The 18,636-nt window shown below is 41.0% G+C and overlaps 2 protein-coding genes across 7 annotated transcripts; both read right to left on the bottom strand.

The window, feature by feature from the left end:
• Nucleotides 1-122: 122 nt before the first annotated feature.
• On the bottom strand, nucleotides 123-13,302 carry mbd3b (methyl-CpG binding domain protein 3b). 6 transcript variants are annotated; one of them, XM_085150061.1, is made up of 8 exons: nucleotides 13,109-13,302; nucleotides 9,448-9,516; nucleotides 8,717-8,876; nucleotides 7,546-7,683; nucleotides 7,213-7,303; nucleotides 6,857-7,034; nucleotides 5,664-5,816; nucleotides 123-1,259 (listed from the first exon to the last, which is right to left on the bottom strand). In XM_085150061.1, the coding sequence occupies exons 1-7, from the start codon at nucleotides 13,120-13,122 to the stop codon at nucleotides 5,669-5,671; spliced, it is 798 nt and encodes a 265-aa protein (XP_085006187.1). In that variant the 5' UTR covers nucleotides 13,123-13,302; the 3' UTR covers nucleotides 123-1,259; nucleotides 5,664-5,668. The 6 variants fall into 6 exon arrangements, with proteins under 6 accessions (XP_085006187.1, XP_085006189.1, XP_085006184.1 ...); XM_085150063.1 differs by having other exon boundaries at nucleotides 9,448-9,513; nucleotides 13,109-13,137; XM_085150058.1 differs by lacking the exon at nucleotides 13,109-13,302 and adding an exon at nucleotides 9,857-13,100.
• Nucleotides 13,303-13,462: 160 nt separating this feature from the next.
• Nucleotides 13,463-17,334, bottom strand: LOC146491146 (cytochrome b-c1 complex subunit 10-like). The gene is made up of 3 exons (XM_085150066.1): nucleotides 16,121-17,334; nucleotides 14,086-14,217; nucleotides 13,463-13,699 (listed from the first exon to the last, which is right to left on the bottom strand). The coding sequence occupies exons 1-2, from the start codon at nucleotides 16,180-16,182 to the stop codon at nucleotides 14,097-14,099; spliced, it is 183 nt and encodes a 60-aa protein (XP_085006192.1). The 5' UTR covers nucleotides 16,183-17,334; the 3' UTR covers nucleotides 13,463-13,699; nucleotides 14,086-14,096.
• Nucleotides 17,335-18,636: the final 1,302 nt, after the last annotated feature.

Raw genomic sequence — 18,636 nt, 5'->3', positions numbered from 1 at the left:
CACAAGGACTGGCAAGTTAACTGTTAATCTGCGAGGAGATGCAGTGATTGGATGTGCCGAGTGTGAAACATTTGTCCAGAGGTGATTGTTGAAGGCATAAAAAAAACAAAACACTCAGCACATTTTGTGACATACTGACTCATTTTAATAAGCAATACAATCAAATTCATCTCAGCAAACAGCCTGCTGACGTTTTGTAGGGAATTTCATGATTTCAGCGGGACGCATTATTCACTGGGGATTAAAAAATACAAAATATTACCGGTCGCGTGATACAATGAAAAGACAGTGAGTCTAAAATTCAGCTAATTTGCTTTCTACCCAATTCTGTGCGTGTGTTTCAGAGGAGGCAGCGTATTGTGTGGTAACATTGACACATCAGAATTATTTTTAAAAAGAAAATACATGAACTGAAGCCGTGATCGTAACAAAGCTTTGAATAAGCAGCGTCTCACAACATCAGTAAGCACCTATAATGATGAGAGTTAAAACAGTAATAAGTGTACAACGGAAACAGATCTCGCGTCATTTCTCGCCCACAGTCCCGTCGTGCGCTCTTTTCACCTCAAAGCCAAAAACCTAAAACGCCTTTCAGAACGACTGCCTCCTCTTTGGTCAATACTGAACGGGACTCAGCACAATGCAGCTGGCGCAGAAGATGTTTTCTCAAAATGACAACAAAAACTGGACTCTGCCCGTTCCAACGGATGCAAACTAAACCGTAAGGACGAGCTGTGCGTGTGCTGCGTCAGGAGTGTATCGTACAAATTCAAGAAAGAGAGATGGCGAACGTACAAAAACATTCACTTCCAATCTGCCCGGAACAAATCGAGTTTTTTTTTCTCCAATGTTCAGATTTGATGTGATTGTCACAAAAAATACATACTCATTCAAAGCTTTTTAGTAGAAAACACACTTATCACCGAACACTGAATTTGCCACGATTTAGATAAGTTATTATTTTAGTATTCGAAAGTTCATTTGATTTCATTTATTTATTTATTTATTTTCATTTCCTCAATAACAATCACGTGGGCTCTAAAATACGGCCGAGGAGTCCATCCAGTGGAGTTATTGATGAACGGATGCATTTGAGACTTGTTTCTGGGGTCGGGCGAAGGGAAAAGGGCTCTTTAGGTCGTACTGGAATAAGTCGGGCTTAGGTTTAGGTTCTTCAGAGCTGGACTGGAATGGGGAATCCTACTGTTCATGGTCGTAGATGTAGGCGTGGAGCGACTCCATCTGGACTTTGCAAAAACCTACAAGAGAAAAGGTGATATTTTATACAGTGTAGTGTAATGACTGCACTAAGTTACAGAACAGTAATGATTTGGATCATCGCTGAGAAACGGTTCTGGGTTTGCAACAAAAAAACAAACTGCAGAACGTGTCAAAGCTTTTGTTCCACTCGTTTTTTGTGGATTTTCTCCCCCACATTTATCTTACAGGCCTATTAAAGAGACAGGTAACCCCAGTATATTACATTTGTACACGTTTTTCCCACCTCTGGCTTTAATGCTGCTCATCCACCTAGAACAGCGGTGGGTAATTAATTTTCCCAATGGGCTAAAATAGAAACTGGGACTGTTGCGGTGAGCCCCACCGATAACCTTAAAAAGACATAAAATTAATATTAAGCAGATGTGATTTCAACTTATTGCTGACACACTGTGAGCTAGAATGTTCTGGTGCAAGCTGCCCTGTTCTGGAGATGCTGGCGCTAAGCGCATTTCCACACTTGTGTCCGTTTAAATCAAACCTCTTTTATTTTTTTTTGTAAAGATGCAAACACTCCGGTGAGAACCGAAGCAACCACGCATGAACCCTTTGGAGGGTCTCTCATCCAAATGAATTCCAGAATGGTTTGTTTATGGTGACAGCATGATTCAATTCAATTCAATTCAATTTTATTTATATAGCGCCAAATCACAACAAATGTCGCCTCAAGGCGCTTCATAGATACAGAGAAAAGCCCAACAATCATATGACCCCCTATGAGCAAGCACTTTGGCGACAGTGGGAAGGAAAAACTCCCTTTTAACAGGAAGAAACCTCTGGCAGAACCAGGCTCAGGGAGGGGCGGCCATCTGCTGCGACCGGTTGGGGTGAGAGAAGGAAGACAGGATAAAGACATGCTGTGGAAGAGAGACAGAGATTAATAACAGATACGATTCAATACAGAGAGGTCTGTTAATACATAGTGAGTGAGAAAGGTGACTGGAAAGGAAAAACTCAATGCATCATGGGAATCCCCCGGCAGCCTACATCTATTGCAGCATAACTAAGGGAGGATTCAGGGTCACCTGGTCCAGCCCTAACTATATGCTTTAGCAAAAAGGAAGGTTTTAAGCCTAATCTTAAAAGTAGAGATAGTGTCTGTCTCCTGAATCCAAACTGGAAGCTGGTTCCACAGAAGAGGGGCCTGAAAACTGAAGGCTCTCCCTCCCATTCTACTTTTAAATACTCTAGGAACAACAAGTAGGCCTGCAGAGCGAGAGCGAAGTGCTCTAATAGGGTGATATGGTACTACAAGGTCATTAAGATAAGATGGGGCCTGATTATTTAAGACCTTGTATGTGAGGAGCAGGATTTTGAATTCAATTCTGGATTTAACAGGAAGCCAATGAAGGGAAGCCAAAACAGGAGAAATATGCTCTCTCTTTCTAGTCCCTGTCAGTACTCTTGCTGCAGCATTTTGGATTAACTGAAGGCTTTTCAGTGAGTTTTTTGGACATCCTGATAATAATGAATTGCAGTAGTCTAGCCTGGAAGTAATAAATGCATGAACTAGTTTTTCAGCGTCACTCTGAGACAGGATATTTCTAATTTTAGAGATGTTGCGCAAATGGAAGAACGCAGTCTTACATATTTGTTTAATATGTGCGTTGAAGGACATATCCTGGTCAAAAATGACTCCAAGGTTCCTCACAGTGTTACTGGAGGCCAAGGTAATGCCATCCAGAGTAAGAATCTGGTTAGATACCATATTTCTAAGCTTTTCAGCGCCGAGTACAATGACCTCAGTTTTATCTGAGTTAAGAAGCAGAAAGTTAGTGGCCATCCAAGTCTTTATGTCTTTAAGACATTCCTGCAGTTTAACTAATTGGTGTGTGTTATCTGGCTTCATGGACAGATAGAGCTGGGTGTCATCTGCATAGCAGTGAAAATGTGTGCTATGTCTTCTAATGATGCTGCCTAGGGGAAGCATGTATAATGTAAACAGAATTGGTCCTAGCACCGAACCCTGTGGAACTCCATAATTAACCTCAGTGTGTGAAGAGGACTCTCCATTTACATGCACAAATTGGAGTCTATTAGATAGATATGATACAAACCACTGCAGTGCAATACCTGTAATACCTACAGCATGTTCTAATCGCTCTAATAGAATATTATGGTCAACAGTATCGAATGCTGCACTAAGGTCAAGAAGGACAAGCACAGAGATGAGTCCACTGTCAGAGGCCATAAGAAGATCATTTGTAACCTTCAATAAAGCTGTTTCTGTGCTGTGATGAACTCTGAAACCTGACTGAAACTCTTCAAATAAACCATTCCTCTGCAGATGATCTGTTAGCTGTTTGACAACTACTCTTTCAAGGATTTTTGATATGAAAGGAAGGTTGGAGATTGGCCTATAATTAGCTAAGACTGCTGGGTCTAGAGATGGCTTTTTGAGTAAAGGTTTAACTGCAGCCACCTTGAAGGCCTGTGGTACATAGCCGATTATTAGAGATAGGTTGATCATATATAAGATCGAAGAATTAATCAATGGCAGGACTTCTTTGAGCAGTTTTGTAGGAATGGGGTCTAAAAGACACGTTGATGGTTTGGAGGAAGTAATTATTGAAGTTAACTCAGAAAGATCGATTGGAAAAAAAGAGTCTAACTTAACATCAATGGAACTAAGAGTAGCTGTAGATAATATTACATCTGTGGGATGATTATTGGTAATTTTTTCTCTAATGATAAAAATTTTATTTGTGAAGAAGTTCATGAAGTCATCACTAGTTAATGTTAAAGGGATGGTTGGCTCAAAAGAGCTCTGACTTTTTGTCAGCCTGGCTACAGTGCTGAAGAGAAACCTGGGGTTGTTCTTATTTTCTTCAATCAGTGATGAGTAGTAAGCTGTTCTGGCTTTGCGGAGGGCTTTCTTATAAAGCAACAAACTATTTCTCCAGGCTAAATGATGATCCTCTAAATTTGTGACACGCCATTTCCTCTCCAGATTACGAGTCATCTGCTTTAGGGTACGTGTTTGAGAATTATACCACGGGGTCAGGTACTTCTGATTAGAGACCTTAGTTTTCACTGGAGCTACAGTATCCAGAGTCGTACGTAGTGAGGAGGTGAAATTATTAACAAGATAATAGACCTCTGTTGGGGTAGCGTTCAGATAGCTGCTCTGCTCTGTGTTGGTACAGGGCATTGACGATGATAACAGTGGCTGGATTATATTCTTAAACTTAGTTACAGCGCTTTCAGAAAGACATCTACTTTGATAAAGTCCACTCTCCACTGCTGCGTAATCAATTATTGTAAATGTAAATGTTATCAAGAAATGATCAGACAGGAGAGGGTTTTCAGGAAACACTGTTAAATGTTCAGTTTCTAGTTGATCTGACCGTTATCTGGTTAACTACCAGCTGTGTGCTGCAGGTTTGAGTTCAACACTTTACTGTGGTCAGCCATGACAGACACAGACATGCAGAGTACACAAACTGTAGGAACTAATCCAATAATGAATACAAATTCTTCACATTATCCACTAAATCAACTAAAACTGGTAACTGAATTCAAGCTTTTTTCCCCAGGCGCTCACTTATTCATCCAGGGGTCACCCCCATTAATGCGTATATTTGATTTAGCAGGTTTTTACACCGGATACCTGCCCTGACGTGACCCTACCGGGGATCCGTCTCTCTTCCCCATCTTGAACAGTGTTGTGTCTACTTAGCACTAAATGTGTGGTGCAAAGAGTACACCGCATATGCCACGACTCAAAAAAGTTGTTGTGACCGGATTCATCCAGGAACTACTTTCATTCTGCAGAACTAGAACTGCAGCTAGAAAGCAGTTAGCAGGATGTTAGCTCCATCCATCCATCACGAGGGCCCATTTAAGGTCAGTCTTCTTGCCATGACAAAAGTCATCAGGCTGCGTTGTTTCGGCGGTCAACCCCCCTCTGGATTTTTAACCTCACTTGTTCGCCTTTGGCCTCACAGTTACTTTAAAAATGGATGAGTTGAAGCAGGACTGTGTGAGCAGGTCCATCTGCACAGGCATTTATGTGACACGCGCATGCAGGAACACGGGGATCGCAGATGGCACATGGAGGGAGATTTCTGCAGTGCTGGAGAAGACCGTAAATCGACAAAAGCGCCGTAGTGGCGAGAATAAATGAATGCAGCTTTGTGATGATGTCACCATCGGCACATCTCGCAAACAATGCAGTGAGCATAAATGGGCCATAAATCCCTTGCTCTTGACGAGGATTGTGGATTAGTGTTATCTACCTTTATTATAAAAGAGAAGTGTGATGTATCTACAACCAATATTCACTCAATTGGACAAAATAAGCCTGGACAGATAAACAGTGATACAGAGTTTAAACACATAAATCTAATCTTTGAGTAAACTGTCACTTTAGTGTTTCCACCAACCTGTGCTATACACTCTCCATGTCTTCACTGCCATTGCCCTCTTCCTTTAAAGCCTCTCCTTCATTGGCAGCCTCCTCGACGTGGGCCAACATATCGGCCATGAGTGCCTCTTCCAGCCGCTTCCTCACGCTATACACCAGCTCCTCCTGCTTCCTACACGTAAACACAACAGGAAGCTGTTACAGTTGGCAGTTACATCTGGCCATAACAGCCATTAAACCAACAAAGAGCAGATGGCGTCTTTACAGAGATCACTGGTCACTTGCTATGGGTTGAGGAACACTGACCAGAAGAATACTGGAATTGGGCTAATCAGAGATAACAGAAAAAAGGCAAGCTTACTTTGAATTTGGCAAATGGCCCCATTTTTCTAATGCATTTAAATTTGGGATAGAAAGAATCAATACCTGTTGCATCTCTCTTTATCTCAATGACCTTATAGTACCATATCACAGCATTAGAGCACTTCGCTCTCGCACTGCAGGCTTACTTGTTGTTCCTAGAGTATTTAAAAGTACAATGGGAAACAGAGCCTTCAGTTTTCAGTTCCCTCTCCTATGGAACCAGCTTCCAGTTTGGATTCAGGAAACAGACAGGCTTCAAACTTTCCTTTTTGCTAAAGCATATAGTTAGGGCTGGATCAGGTGACGCTGAATCCTCCCTTAGTTATGTTGCTGTAGGCGTAGGCTGCTGGGGGATTCCCATGATGCATTGAGTGTTTCTTCTTCACTCACTATCTGTTAATAGACCTCTCTGCATTGAATCATACTTTTTATTAATCTCTGTCTCTCTTCCACAGCATGTTTTTTAATCCCGTCTTCCTTCTCTCACCCCAACCGGTCGCAGCAGATGGCTCCGCCCCTCCATGAGCCTTTTTCTGCCGGAGGTTTCTTCCTGTTAAAAGGGAGGTTTTCCTTCCCACTGTTACCAAAGTGCTTGCTCATAGGGGGTCATATGATTGTTGGGTTTTCTCTGTATATATTATTGTAGGGTCTACCTTACAATATAAAGTGCCTTGAGCCGACTGTTGTTGTCATTTGGTGCTGTATAAATAAAATTGAACTGAATTGAATTATTCCCACTACTGGAGGTCTTACTTCCTGGAACTGAAAATCACAAGCTCAGGTAAACATGAGTAGATTTTTTTTTTCCTGAAAACCCAAAACACATGTAGACTGTTTTAAGAAACCCACCGGATGTCTTCGTCAGTGACTATGAAGGCCTTGCACAGTGGCTGCGCAGTGTTGAGCCAGACTCCCGGGTTCTTCTCCACAGCGGCGGACAGCTGCCCGGTGATTGGAGCAGCGCTCGTGTGCAGAGCGCTGGCAATCGCCGACAGGAGAGTTTTATCTGTGCAACCTGGACCGACACCTGTGGGACCAGCATGTGGTTACCAGACACTTTCCAGAAACTGTTAACTACACCCATGTTTATCTATATTTTATCAAAGTTTAGCAGTTACTGAGCTCAGGCAAAAACTGCTCTTAGAGGAAATACCAAAATGTCATTTTAGGACATAAAGTGCTTGGTGAGGCTGATGAAGTTTTACCTTGCAGGCCTTTAGGCAGTTCCATAGTTTTCACCAGCTCCTCTGCAATGTCATAAGCATTCAGACCACTGAGTTTCTTCTCCCAAAATAACTGTGAACAAAATAAGGAAGAATGTTTCAGCTGCAGGCAGTTCTCAGAAATACATTGTTCCTACGAATGCAGTAAACCCCCCCCCCCCCCCCCCTTCCCCTCTCCACCAGTATTCGAGCAATACTGGTCTGTCCAGTTTCCTAGCTACACACACTCTTCATTATCTAATCCTTTAAATTACAGTGTCAGATTACAGGCCTCCTGATTTCTCTGGCTTATTGTCACAGTAACAGTTTATTCACCTGTCTGGGCTGGTCAACGGCTTTCTGAGGGTCCGTCTTCACTTTGTTGTTGGGATGGTTGGTAACCTTGGTAACGGGCTGCTTAAAGATGGAGGCCGTCTGTCTGACTGGGAGTGATGTGTTCAGGTCAGGTTTACCCTTAACGAAAATATCAAGAGAGGATGAGAAGGACAAGAGAAACAGGATCCGTCTCATTCAACTAGAGAGAGCTAAAGCCTCTGCTTCATAGGCTCAGAGACCGGTCAGCCACTGCTTGGTGATGGCAAATGGTCGCTGGGGGAAATCAGTCATAAAGAAGAGCGTGCTGAACCAAAAACCTCCTACTGATGGTTGTGATTGCATGCAGCTGGTCACGGTCACCCACAGCTTGATTGACTTGCCTGCAAACACCATTTTACTCTCTGAGCTGTAATTAAACTTGAACTTGTACTCGTACCAATTTGGTTTTCCTGAGTTATTTCACAAACTGTTTCATCTCATTCTCTCCGATCTGTATCTGCGCTCACCACATCCCTCATTTCTGATTTAATCTTACATGTTTATTCCACCAAAGAAGCACTAATCAGTTTCCTGATCTGTGTTGCGAGCAGTGGACGTCAGACTCTAGCTCAGATCATAAAAATGTAATCATGTAATCTCACCATCATTGAACAGTTTGTCCACGCTAACTGCACAGTTCTGTTGGGTACATTACTAAAATGTGACTTTTCCGCAGGTTTGATCATGATGCATTCGTTCTGCATCGCTCCAGACTGAACTGTCAGGAGAATATTTCGAGAAACTCCTCGCCATCACCTTATCTGGAGCGGTTAGCTGTGCGACCCACAGAAAGTGTGGGCCGCACAGCTAACCTGTTACCACAGTGATCGATGCAGGTTAACAGAAACATCTCTGAGTCTTGCTTTAAGCTCGGTCTACACAGCTACATTGTTAATCTTGCTTGTACACTCCTTAGAGCTACTGATCCAATCTGTTTATCGAGACGAGCACTATATAATCCGCAAAAGAGATTAACTTTACAAAGCAGTGGCTGCATGCGTCCTTCCTCCACTTAGATCACATACTTCACACTCGGGATTCTGGCATGCAGATAAAAGGGCAGACAGTAAATAGAACACCCGCTTTAGCACTGAGGTCAAGCGGCTGATTTTCACGAGGCCAACTGTGTCACCTTGTTCTGGCTGTTGTTATCGTATCGCAGTCTCTGGCGATTCTTGTTCAGCTTGCTCATCAGCATCTTCCCCGTGCGGAAATCAAAAGAGCTGAGGTCCATCTGGTTACCAAGGTAACGGGCCAGCTGAGGCTTGCTCCGAAACTTCTTCCCAGATGGACTAACGAGGAAGACGCAGAGATGAGGCGGGGGAAGAAGAAAAAAAACACCACGTTAGCACTGCCTCTCAGCAAAAAACAAAGGTCACACCGAGACTGAAAACACGAAAGACAAAAAACACAGAGACGACACAGAAAAGTGTAACACACAGACGACAACATGCAACAAGTCAACGGCAACAAAGAGAAGCAGGAGACATCCAAATGAGCGGATGAGCACTTTGTGAAATGGATGCAGACTGCACCTTGGCTCTGTCACCTACCAACAAGCTGCACACGTCTCAGGAAAAATGGGCACATATGAAATATATATACTGAACATGTGTAACTACACCCCACCCTCCTCCATCAGTGATCACAATGTGAACATGGCAAAACTAAAACTAGTCAAATGTTTCAGGGTGGAAACATTAGAGCTCCGCTGCTGGGGGGGAGCAGCAGCATCATCTTGAGCCTGAGAGATGACCAAACAAAGGAACAACTGTGGGTGGATACGTGCTAGAGTAACTCATGCAAATGCATCTAACATCACACACCACAGTGAACACCAGTAGGATTGTACATTTAGCCTACCACAAACTATACAACCGACCCGCCTCCCCCCTCTCTTGCCTCTGTTCCTCATCTTGCTCTTCTCCTCTGCTAAATGAGAACAAATCTGAGGTTTGTTGATTCACTTCACTGGGAAATAAAAGGTTATTAGCGGAGATTACACGGAGCTTTATTTATCTCAACACCTTGGCAGGTATGAGGAGCTGCTGCTAGCCTGCACATACTCCTTGCAGTCCCAACAGTTGTTGAGGACTTGGCCCGGCTGGCCTTGTTGTTGTCGTGCAGCAAACAGAGCCCCCCTCCTTCCCTCCCATTCCCAAACTTTACATCGACACCGAACACACTCCTGCCCCGCTTCCGTCCGCACACTCGGTGTCTCGTGCAACTTCTAAGTTTTGTTTTTGTTACAAGCCCCTAGCTCGTGCAGTACCTAAAATAATAGACATCGCTCTTTCCAGCTGACAAACCGGACTTTCTGGTCACTTCTTCCATTTTCCAGCCTTTGGGGAGAGCAGTGCAATCCCACCTTTTCTTCTCCATTTCCCACGCGAGTAATCTCTAAATCCACTCAAACTTACTCCAGATGACCACAGTGGCTTTTAGGAAATGTGCCGATGTATATTTGTATATAATGTTGTTGGGACGGCAGGCCTATGGCGCCTCACGCTTTTGTTTCGACCATGTTACTACGCGCGTCCTCTGGAGTAGATCTCTGCGCGAACATCTCGGCTCTTTGTCGTCGCGCAGATCGCTCCGCCGCGGACCTCAGCCACATCACTACCTGACTGTCTCTCCGGGGCACGAGGGCTACATCCGCAAGGAAAACAGGACAGATACGTCAAAGCGTCGCGACACAAACAGGAAGCTAGTGCGTTCGGATTTCGGTAGAAAAGCACGTCCTTATCGAAGCGTGATCTGATTCTTGGGTAAAGTAGAGCAAGCGACCGGGGGAAAGGAAGATATTACTGATGTTTAAAAAAGGGAAAATAATCCTCCTAAACCTGGAGTGTCAAATGTAAGGCCCGGGGGCCACATTCAGCCCAGCAAAGACTCCAATCCGGCCCACTTGACGGCTTTGGAAAATGTCGAGGAAGACATAAATCTTTAGACTTTTGAAAGTTTTTTTATGCAAATTTTGCAGATTTTTTTTTTTGCTGATGAAGCACTCCTTGAGGCCATACATACTACAAGCAATTAAGTGATAGATAAACAACTCAAAACATAAAATTTCCTTTTAACAATCAGTCCAAAAAAGGACATTTTCTGTGAATTATAGTAACTTTCTGTTTTGTTATTGCAGGACATTCTGGCTAATGAGCTGCCTGTAATTTTACACAATAATTTTACACAGTCACGCTAAAAGATTAACACGTTTAACAAAGTAACACGTGGAAAAACTGAGACGTTTCTTTTTCTTACATTATCATATTTCTCCAATAAGTAGTTACATTTATTTACACTGACGAAAAGGGCAGTTTCACCGGTCCGGCCCACTTAAGATCAAAGTGAGATGCATGTGGTCCACAATGTTAAGTAACCGTGCTCTAAACTGACCCCTGAAGAGGTCAGTGTTAAAACACATTGCATTGTAACGTAGTTACATGGCAGTACACGCAAGAGTTATTATACTCATTTTTTTATTTGTATTTAGTTTTACACATTTATTTCTAGTAAAGTTAGCTGCCAGAGGGTTTTTTTTTTTTTGTTATTTTAGTTAGATTTCATTAACTATAATAACTTTATAGTAACCTTCCATCCAAAAAGGTAATACTTTTACTGCTGTAAGTAAATTAAGTCTTATGATTTTGTAATGAAAATGTTAAACTATTTCAATGTATTGTAGTAACAACCAGCCTGTGTTAAATACTTGTTCAGTAGTAACTTAGAGCATCTGCATCAACTGTGGTGGCATGACTGAGGAGGACACTGGATTACCACCATAGCTGTTTCAACGGAAGTCATCATCAGCTCCACCAGGCTGTCTTTAACTCACAGGCTTATTTACAAATGAGTGTTCTGTGTGTTTATGGTTATTATTCATAATGGTTCATGATATGGTTTCAGATAAGTTGTTTAGGCTTGGATTTGTTGTGCAGGCTATAAAGCTGGCACCATTGATTTCATTTAAATAGCAAAGTGAGTTGCCTTCAGGTTGTATTTTGCCTGTCTGTAATCTCTTGGCTGAACATATCAAGTTCATTTATCTGACCTGGTATTAAGTTTGGGCTCTCACATTCACATTAATTTTCCTAATGTTTTATACTCGGTTGTCTCTCCAATTTTTAATCTTAAAATCTGAAACTTGGGTGACAAACCACTTAATCTTAAACATTTTCTTAAATATTTGAGTAACAGTTGAGTAATGAGTCTTTTCAAACTATTTATTACATGAATATTTTCATATTCATATTTGAATATAAACAGAACAAACTTACACACGTTTAAACCCAAAGCTTGTGTGTGATATCACCAAAGACCGTAAAACGGATACGTTCATGTGTTTTCATTTATTCTTGTTCTTTTTCCTCTAATTTAAATATTCACATTCATTTTTTTTAGTTTTATAAATCAAGACTTTATAGAAATTGATGTGTCTGAATTGCATGCATTACTCGGGGAGATGATCCAAACATTCTCGTACACCCGGACAATGACAAATAAAGACATTCTATTGATTCTATTAAAAACAGCTAATACCGAAAAATAGTTATTTGAATGCATTTGAGTAGATAAATTCTTGACTTTGAAATGTAAGGTTTAATAATAAATAAATAAATTGAGATCTACTTAGCGTTTTTCCGTTTTTGAGTGATTGTTCATGTTGAATTAAAACAATGTTTTATCAAATGTGTGAATGCAGTTATGCGATTAAATATATAATTATAATATTATGATTGAGTATAGTATGACTGCCTCCCCCTTGCTGTGCTTAGTTATACCAGAGTTTGGGTTACGCTTTTATTTTGACAGATCTTACAGGAAGTCGTGCGTTCTACTTCCCCGTAGCTTGACGTCAGTGTCATAACACCAGAGCAACGTTAATCTATGGGAAACATAAATTAGGCTGCAGCTACAAATAGACCGTAAACAATAAGCACGAAGCGGCGCTGACAACAACCACGACCGGCGCTAAATAATTAAATACGCAAAATAAACACATTTATTTGTGGTTTCTTCACCGAAATGCGCAGGTTTCTGTGTGAACTGCGTGAAACTGGAGAGCCGTTTCACCACGACAATGCCGACCGTTGTCATTCGGGCTCGGAGCCGGCTTTTATCAATGAACAAAGTAGATGTCACCGATGTACCGCACAGCATTTCAACTACACGTCACGCTTAGTTTCTATAAGAACAATGCAGGAAAAAGAAACATTATTTCTACTTTGCACGGCTAAAAATCTGCGCCGAAACAGCACCGTGTCGACGCAGTCCTGCCTCCGTGCTTAAACCGTATTATCTGTGAATCTCGGGGATATTAAAGCATGCTGCGAGGCTCCAGGGACGCGGACAGCCTGGCTTCAAGCCGGTGCATGGATGTTTGCAGAATGCGAGGAGACTAGACGGTTGGATTTGCCTGATCGATGACAAACATAGTTTCCGAACATATTCCGAGTAACGCATCAAACGCTAGTCATAATTACACCCACAGCTCGCGGTTTTATTGTCCTTTACGTGTACTTACTCGTTTTTATCCATCTTGAAGACACTATCTGGTTTTCTCCCTCTCGCTATGTTAAATCCCTTCTCCCCTCTCTTCTTTCAGTCCCCTCCCCCTTCGATGTTAGAAATGAAAGACATTATCCACGCAAATTTCGCAGTCTGCCTGATAAAAAGAGCATAATGTCTGGCTCAAACTGGCCTCTTCTGGTTGAGCTGCTGGGCTCGTTACGCTGAATTTATATGTAATTATAAATTATTTTTACAGCACGAGAAAAGCATGCTGTGACAGCTACTAAATGAAAAAATAAATAAATAAAATAAATAAAAACATCCAGTTAATTTTAATGCATTAAATAAACGAAAATTTCTCACCATACAAGTTTAAACAAAGCATTTTAATAGTTGTACATTTAGAGAACAAGGAGACATACTGGTAGTAAATTACATTTATTCACATTTAATAACACTGAATCAAAAACAGCAGTTTATAAAGAGAGTGCATCTTGAAGTCCAAACTCCTAACAAGCCCTCAGTGACTGTTGAGACAGGGCATCCCACAAAAGCTCAAGATGTGAAAGCAATCCACCCAAGTGCCCATCCCAACGTTGTGATCCTGCAGGTAGACACACGGCCCGTTTATTAGCAAAGTGTACATGAACACGTCAGGCTGAATGGCTAACTCCTGTTTCTCTCTTAGGAAACCTTCTGCCTGATGCAACAAGTGAGTGATTTCTGACATGATAAAGAGGTTGGGATAGGGCGAGGGTTCCAAAGGTCTGCAACTATTAAATAGGGTCTGCTTTAACAAGTAACACATGTACAAAAATGACAGAATGGAATGCCACATTATTCATAATAATAAAAAAAGAAAAACTAAATCATTTTCAAACATTAATCATACAGAAGCATGGAGCCTTTATTCTTGCACATTACTTCAGTGAACAGGAAAAGAAGAGCGGAATGATCTGCACACCCTTTATACACCTGTAACACACTCACATGTTAAGAGTTTACTCGTCCGTCTTGAACTTCCCTCTAATGTACGGCACATAGTCTAGGATTAATCGCCAATCTGTGAAGTGAATGAGTGCCACGCCGCCCACTGTTCCCCAGGCAACCATGTTTGGGACCCTGGAAGGAAGAAAACAAGACTCCTGAATAAGACAGAAATGTAACCACACCATCAATGCCAGCTTAGATTACACCCCTCAGTCATCATACGACATAGTAGTAATCGTCTTATGGATGCTGTTTTTATAGATACTATTATATATATATATATATATATATATATATATATCTTTTTTTTTTTTTTTTTATTTGGATGACCATACAAATAAATTTACTTGCAAAAAGATATGCACAGTGTGACAAAGTGGATGAGCAATTGTCCCAGATGTGCTGACTTTTTTTTTGCACATTATTCTGTCTTTGTATTTATTTGCTATTTGTCAAAGTAACATTGCTGCACTAACTATCCCGGGTTTGTTTGTGTAAGCATTCTGTTGCCGGCAAAACACACATTCTGCAAATTAAGGCAAATACTCAGTTACATGTTTTTTTTATGTTTTATTATGTTACAGGTTAAGTCATATGTTCATACTTATTTTTTTTTCTTTCTTTTCAGTCTTCATGTAGGTCAGGTGTGGGGAAAGGCCCACCTAGCATTTCCTTATTTTAAAGTGCTGATGATGCCACATATGACATCAGCAGGTTGAACAAAGAGGAGGGGTTTCTTTTACCATAGAAATGCTTCCTTTTGTTTGTTTCAAGGTCTGAAGGGATTTGTTGAATCTTTTTTTTCCATAAATAGAGCCGTTTAGTTGCGTAAAGGTGCTAATTAGAAGTGTGAGGAGTTTTTTTGTCATTTTTAGTAAACTATGTAGAGTTTTAGATCACTCAGCTCAAGTGAGTGGTACTGGCTGGACTAATTGAAGGAAAATTGATGGCCCTATATATAGTCAGTCTCTGCCAGACTCAGATGATGAAGGAGAGGTGAGCTGTGTTACCAAATCCATGTACTTTTGAGTTTTTACTTTTGAGGAAGTTTCACGTAGGATGGAGTTCACTATAAATAAATTGCTCACCTCTGGAAACCCAAAATAAAATGTCTGCTGAGTCTGCTTCCCTACCATGTTCGAGTCTGACTACCTCACACACTGACAAAGAAAGAGGAACTCCTGTCTGAATAAAAGGGAATAATTTACTAACAGAAAAAAAGAGGTTTTAATGATTTGGAGCGGTACAGTTTGTTAGGGAGTAAAACATTCCCAAGTTTTATATATGAATAAAAATACAATATACTAAGATTATATCAAAAAGGCAAAATGATGGGGGCAGGCAGCTTACTAATGCCATTCTGCTGCAGGTGCTGCAAGCAGCTCTAAGCATGCTGGAAACAACGGAGGTGGCTCCGCCCTGCTGGCCAAACCTTGTGTTACACCATTTCTAACAATATTTTGGAAAACAATCTCTTAATGGCCTATAATCAGCCTTTTACCTGTAATACAGGTACACGAACATCAGTTTGACTCTAGTTTTACTAAACAATGAGTGAGGATTTCCTGTTATTAGTTATCCAAACTGGATAATATTAATGTTGTAAATGGTTAACGAACAGTAACTGTAAACATTCCGGTTTAATTAAGATAAGAAAAACTGGGAAATCCTTACATTTGATGCAAAAATAACAAAATATAATAATAATAATAATAATAATAATAATAATAATAATAATAATGTACACTATTTTCCATCAGGCCAGTATGAGCGGTTCTGTTCTTACTGGGAGGATCTGGATGTATCATAACATAACAGACATAAACCTTGACTCCCATATCACTGAGCTGTAAACCAACCCAGCTGTAACACTCAGCCATTTAGTTCGCCATTTAAAAAAAAAAAAGCATCTCTATGGTAACAAACAGCTAGCCAGCTAGGCTAAAAGGGGTGACGCAGGTCACACGAGAGAGAGAAAAAAAAAAAAAAAAAGCAGGACCAACCCCCAGTTAACCCGCTCCACCTCTTAACTTACCACGTCCTCGCAATACCTATGTACTTGGCTCCGATGATTTTATTTAATATTTTCTGAACCATTGTGACCTTTTCGTAGTTGCTCTTGTCGCGAAGGACCCCGGGCTGTCTCTTCTTCTGCCTGTTTAAAAATAACCACTACATCCGCGGTCGCGTGCAGCAGTGCAGGGTCGTTTCAGGCCACCATTTTAAAGACCTGCGTTTACAAAAGAGGGCTGTTTAAACATGTTGGCTTCAGAGCTCCAGAAACGGCTCACATCTGCTCTTAAACGTGGCGCCTTTGTTGCATTCTGATGGCGCTCGAGTGAGTTTTTACCCTGTCCGAATATTGGCAATAGAAAATATGGACAAGTTAATTTAACCCTTTATTACAATGGTTTCCTTTATTTTCCTTTTTTTTTTTTAATGTATACAATATTCAAAAGCCAGACATTGGAAAAGGTATAATCTGTTATTAAAATGGCACATTTATTGCTACATTACTGTTATTTACAGGACAGTTCTCAACTATATATATTTATATATGTAAATATATATATATATATATATATATAAGAGAGACAGGCGCTCTGAGGACTAGCAGTCAACAGTGTCCTCGCTCCAAGATGTCAAGCTCTGTGCCTGTGAATATCGTTAACACTCAATGGTCCAACCCCCTTTTAGTTCAACAAAGATGTGACAAAACTGTCCAAAGAAAGTTTTTAATTATGCTCTCGTGTGAACAAAACAAGTCCAAGCCCATCAGCTGAAACATTTACAAGCTCCTGCAGTGATTGGGGTGGCTGTTTGTTTGTCAGATTTCAAACTGTGTCTATGTCAAGACTTCAATCAAGAAAGAAAAAGCTCCCCCCGCCACAGAAGTCCAGCCCAGGGAATACTAATTTACATCTAATCCGATTCTTCCCTTGGAATTGCCATCGCAGTATCCAGTACACAGATTGATCATGTGACAATAGACAAAACTTCAAAACACAACTTTTTGACTTAAGTGATCAAGGATGTCCCAAGAGTCTCCATCAACACCATCAAAGAGCTGGAAGAGTGAAAGGTGGGTTTAAAATTGTCACTAGTGACGACACATACTGAAAGTCACTGCAGCGAAGGGCTTGGACGCCACAATGCAGAAAGTCTTTACACCTGAAAATAAACTGTCCACGCCGACACCATGCAGCACATACCGAAACAGGTTTCTGTGCATCAAAGGCAGAGTCAGAAGCAGCACCTCTTGAACCCTGCCACGCTTTAGCAATACAGGACAGACAAAACTCAGGACCTGGACCCGTGACCTTCACTAACACAGCAGATTGGACAATCCAGTTGAATATTTCAGGGGAAAAAAAGAGGAATAAAAACTAAACAAGATCTATGTAACATTTATTTATTTTAACTAGATACACTGAAAGAAAAATCTCTTTATACCATTTAAACTTCTTCCTGAAAACTGAAAAAAGCATTAGGAGAAGGGAGGGTGGGGGAATGAACAAGTACCTCTTTAATCTCCATGATAAATGAAATGATATGGTTCACAAAATAAAAACGGTCTTAAATGAGAAAAAAAAAAATACAAGTTCAGGCACTGATAAGGCATCACTCTCCCATCATGACATCTTAAGTCTTGAGAATGAAAAGGCCACACTATTGATTTGTATAGGTCTTTTTCTTCATCTCTTTTTGTAGAAATTAAACACACAAAATGCTCCACCTCCCATTTGTGATTACATGTTGGTAAAAAGAAGCCATTCACAACATGACATGGGAATAACATCACAATAACACTGTTTTTGTTCTCCATATTGCCCTTAACCTTACACCCAAACACGGGCATCTGCCTCCAAAATAAACGAGCAGGAAGTTGAACAGCGAGCTGCACGCCAAGCGCCGCTCGATTGAGGACAGACATCAGAAACAAAGAAGAGTGAAGTGAAAACTATTACACGGTACTGACAAAACCCAGGAACACAACTTTGAAAATGAAGGCGATCCACATTTGTATGGTAGCTACATTCAAAAACCAGTTGCATAATTACTGTTAGAGACAAAAATCCCCTCCCCCATTTTTCTCCAGCGCCCCCTGCTGGGGTCAGAATGCCTCAGCAGGTCCGTGGCACCGATTCTGCCCACGCGCTCCCAAATGGACAGAAAGAATTCTCTTGGGTAGCTGATGAGACGCTTCACAACTAAAACTGGAATAAAAGGACACACCAAACGCTTTTAACATTTTCCATTTGTCATCCCGTCAACCCTTTTCCACCGCCATCCCAGTTCAATTTTGAATTAAATGTCAAATATCCCCTTATACAGCTCATCTACAATACACTCTAAACTTCAAACTAATATTGCCATTTATGTAAAAAATCTACAATGTATAGACTAACAAAAAATATATATTTTTATATATATTTAATTTTGAAAAATGAAACAGAATAATGTATGAAGTGAATTTACACATCACACTTCTCTCGGTAAGAAACGTGAAAACACACTTACTCAGGAGAAAGGTGAAGGGCTGCAGTTCAG

The sequence above is a fragment of the Neolamprologus multifasciatus genome, chromosome 23, assembly GCF_963576455.1.
Source record: "Neolamprologus multifasciatus chromosome 23, fNeoMul1.2, whole genome shotgun sequence".
Lineage (NCBI taxonomy): Eukaryota > Metazoa > Chordata > Actinopteri > Cichliformes > Cichlidae > Neolamprologus > Neolamprologus multifasciatus.
Note: the sequence above shows the minus strand (reverse complement) of the source record. Positions and strands in the feature narration are given on the sequence as shown.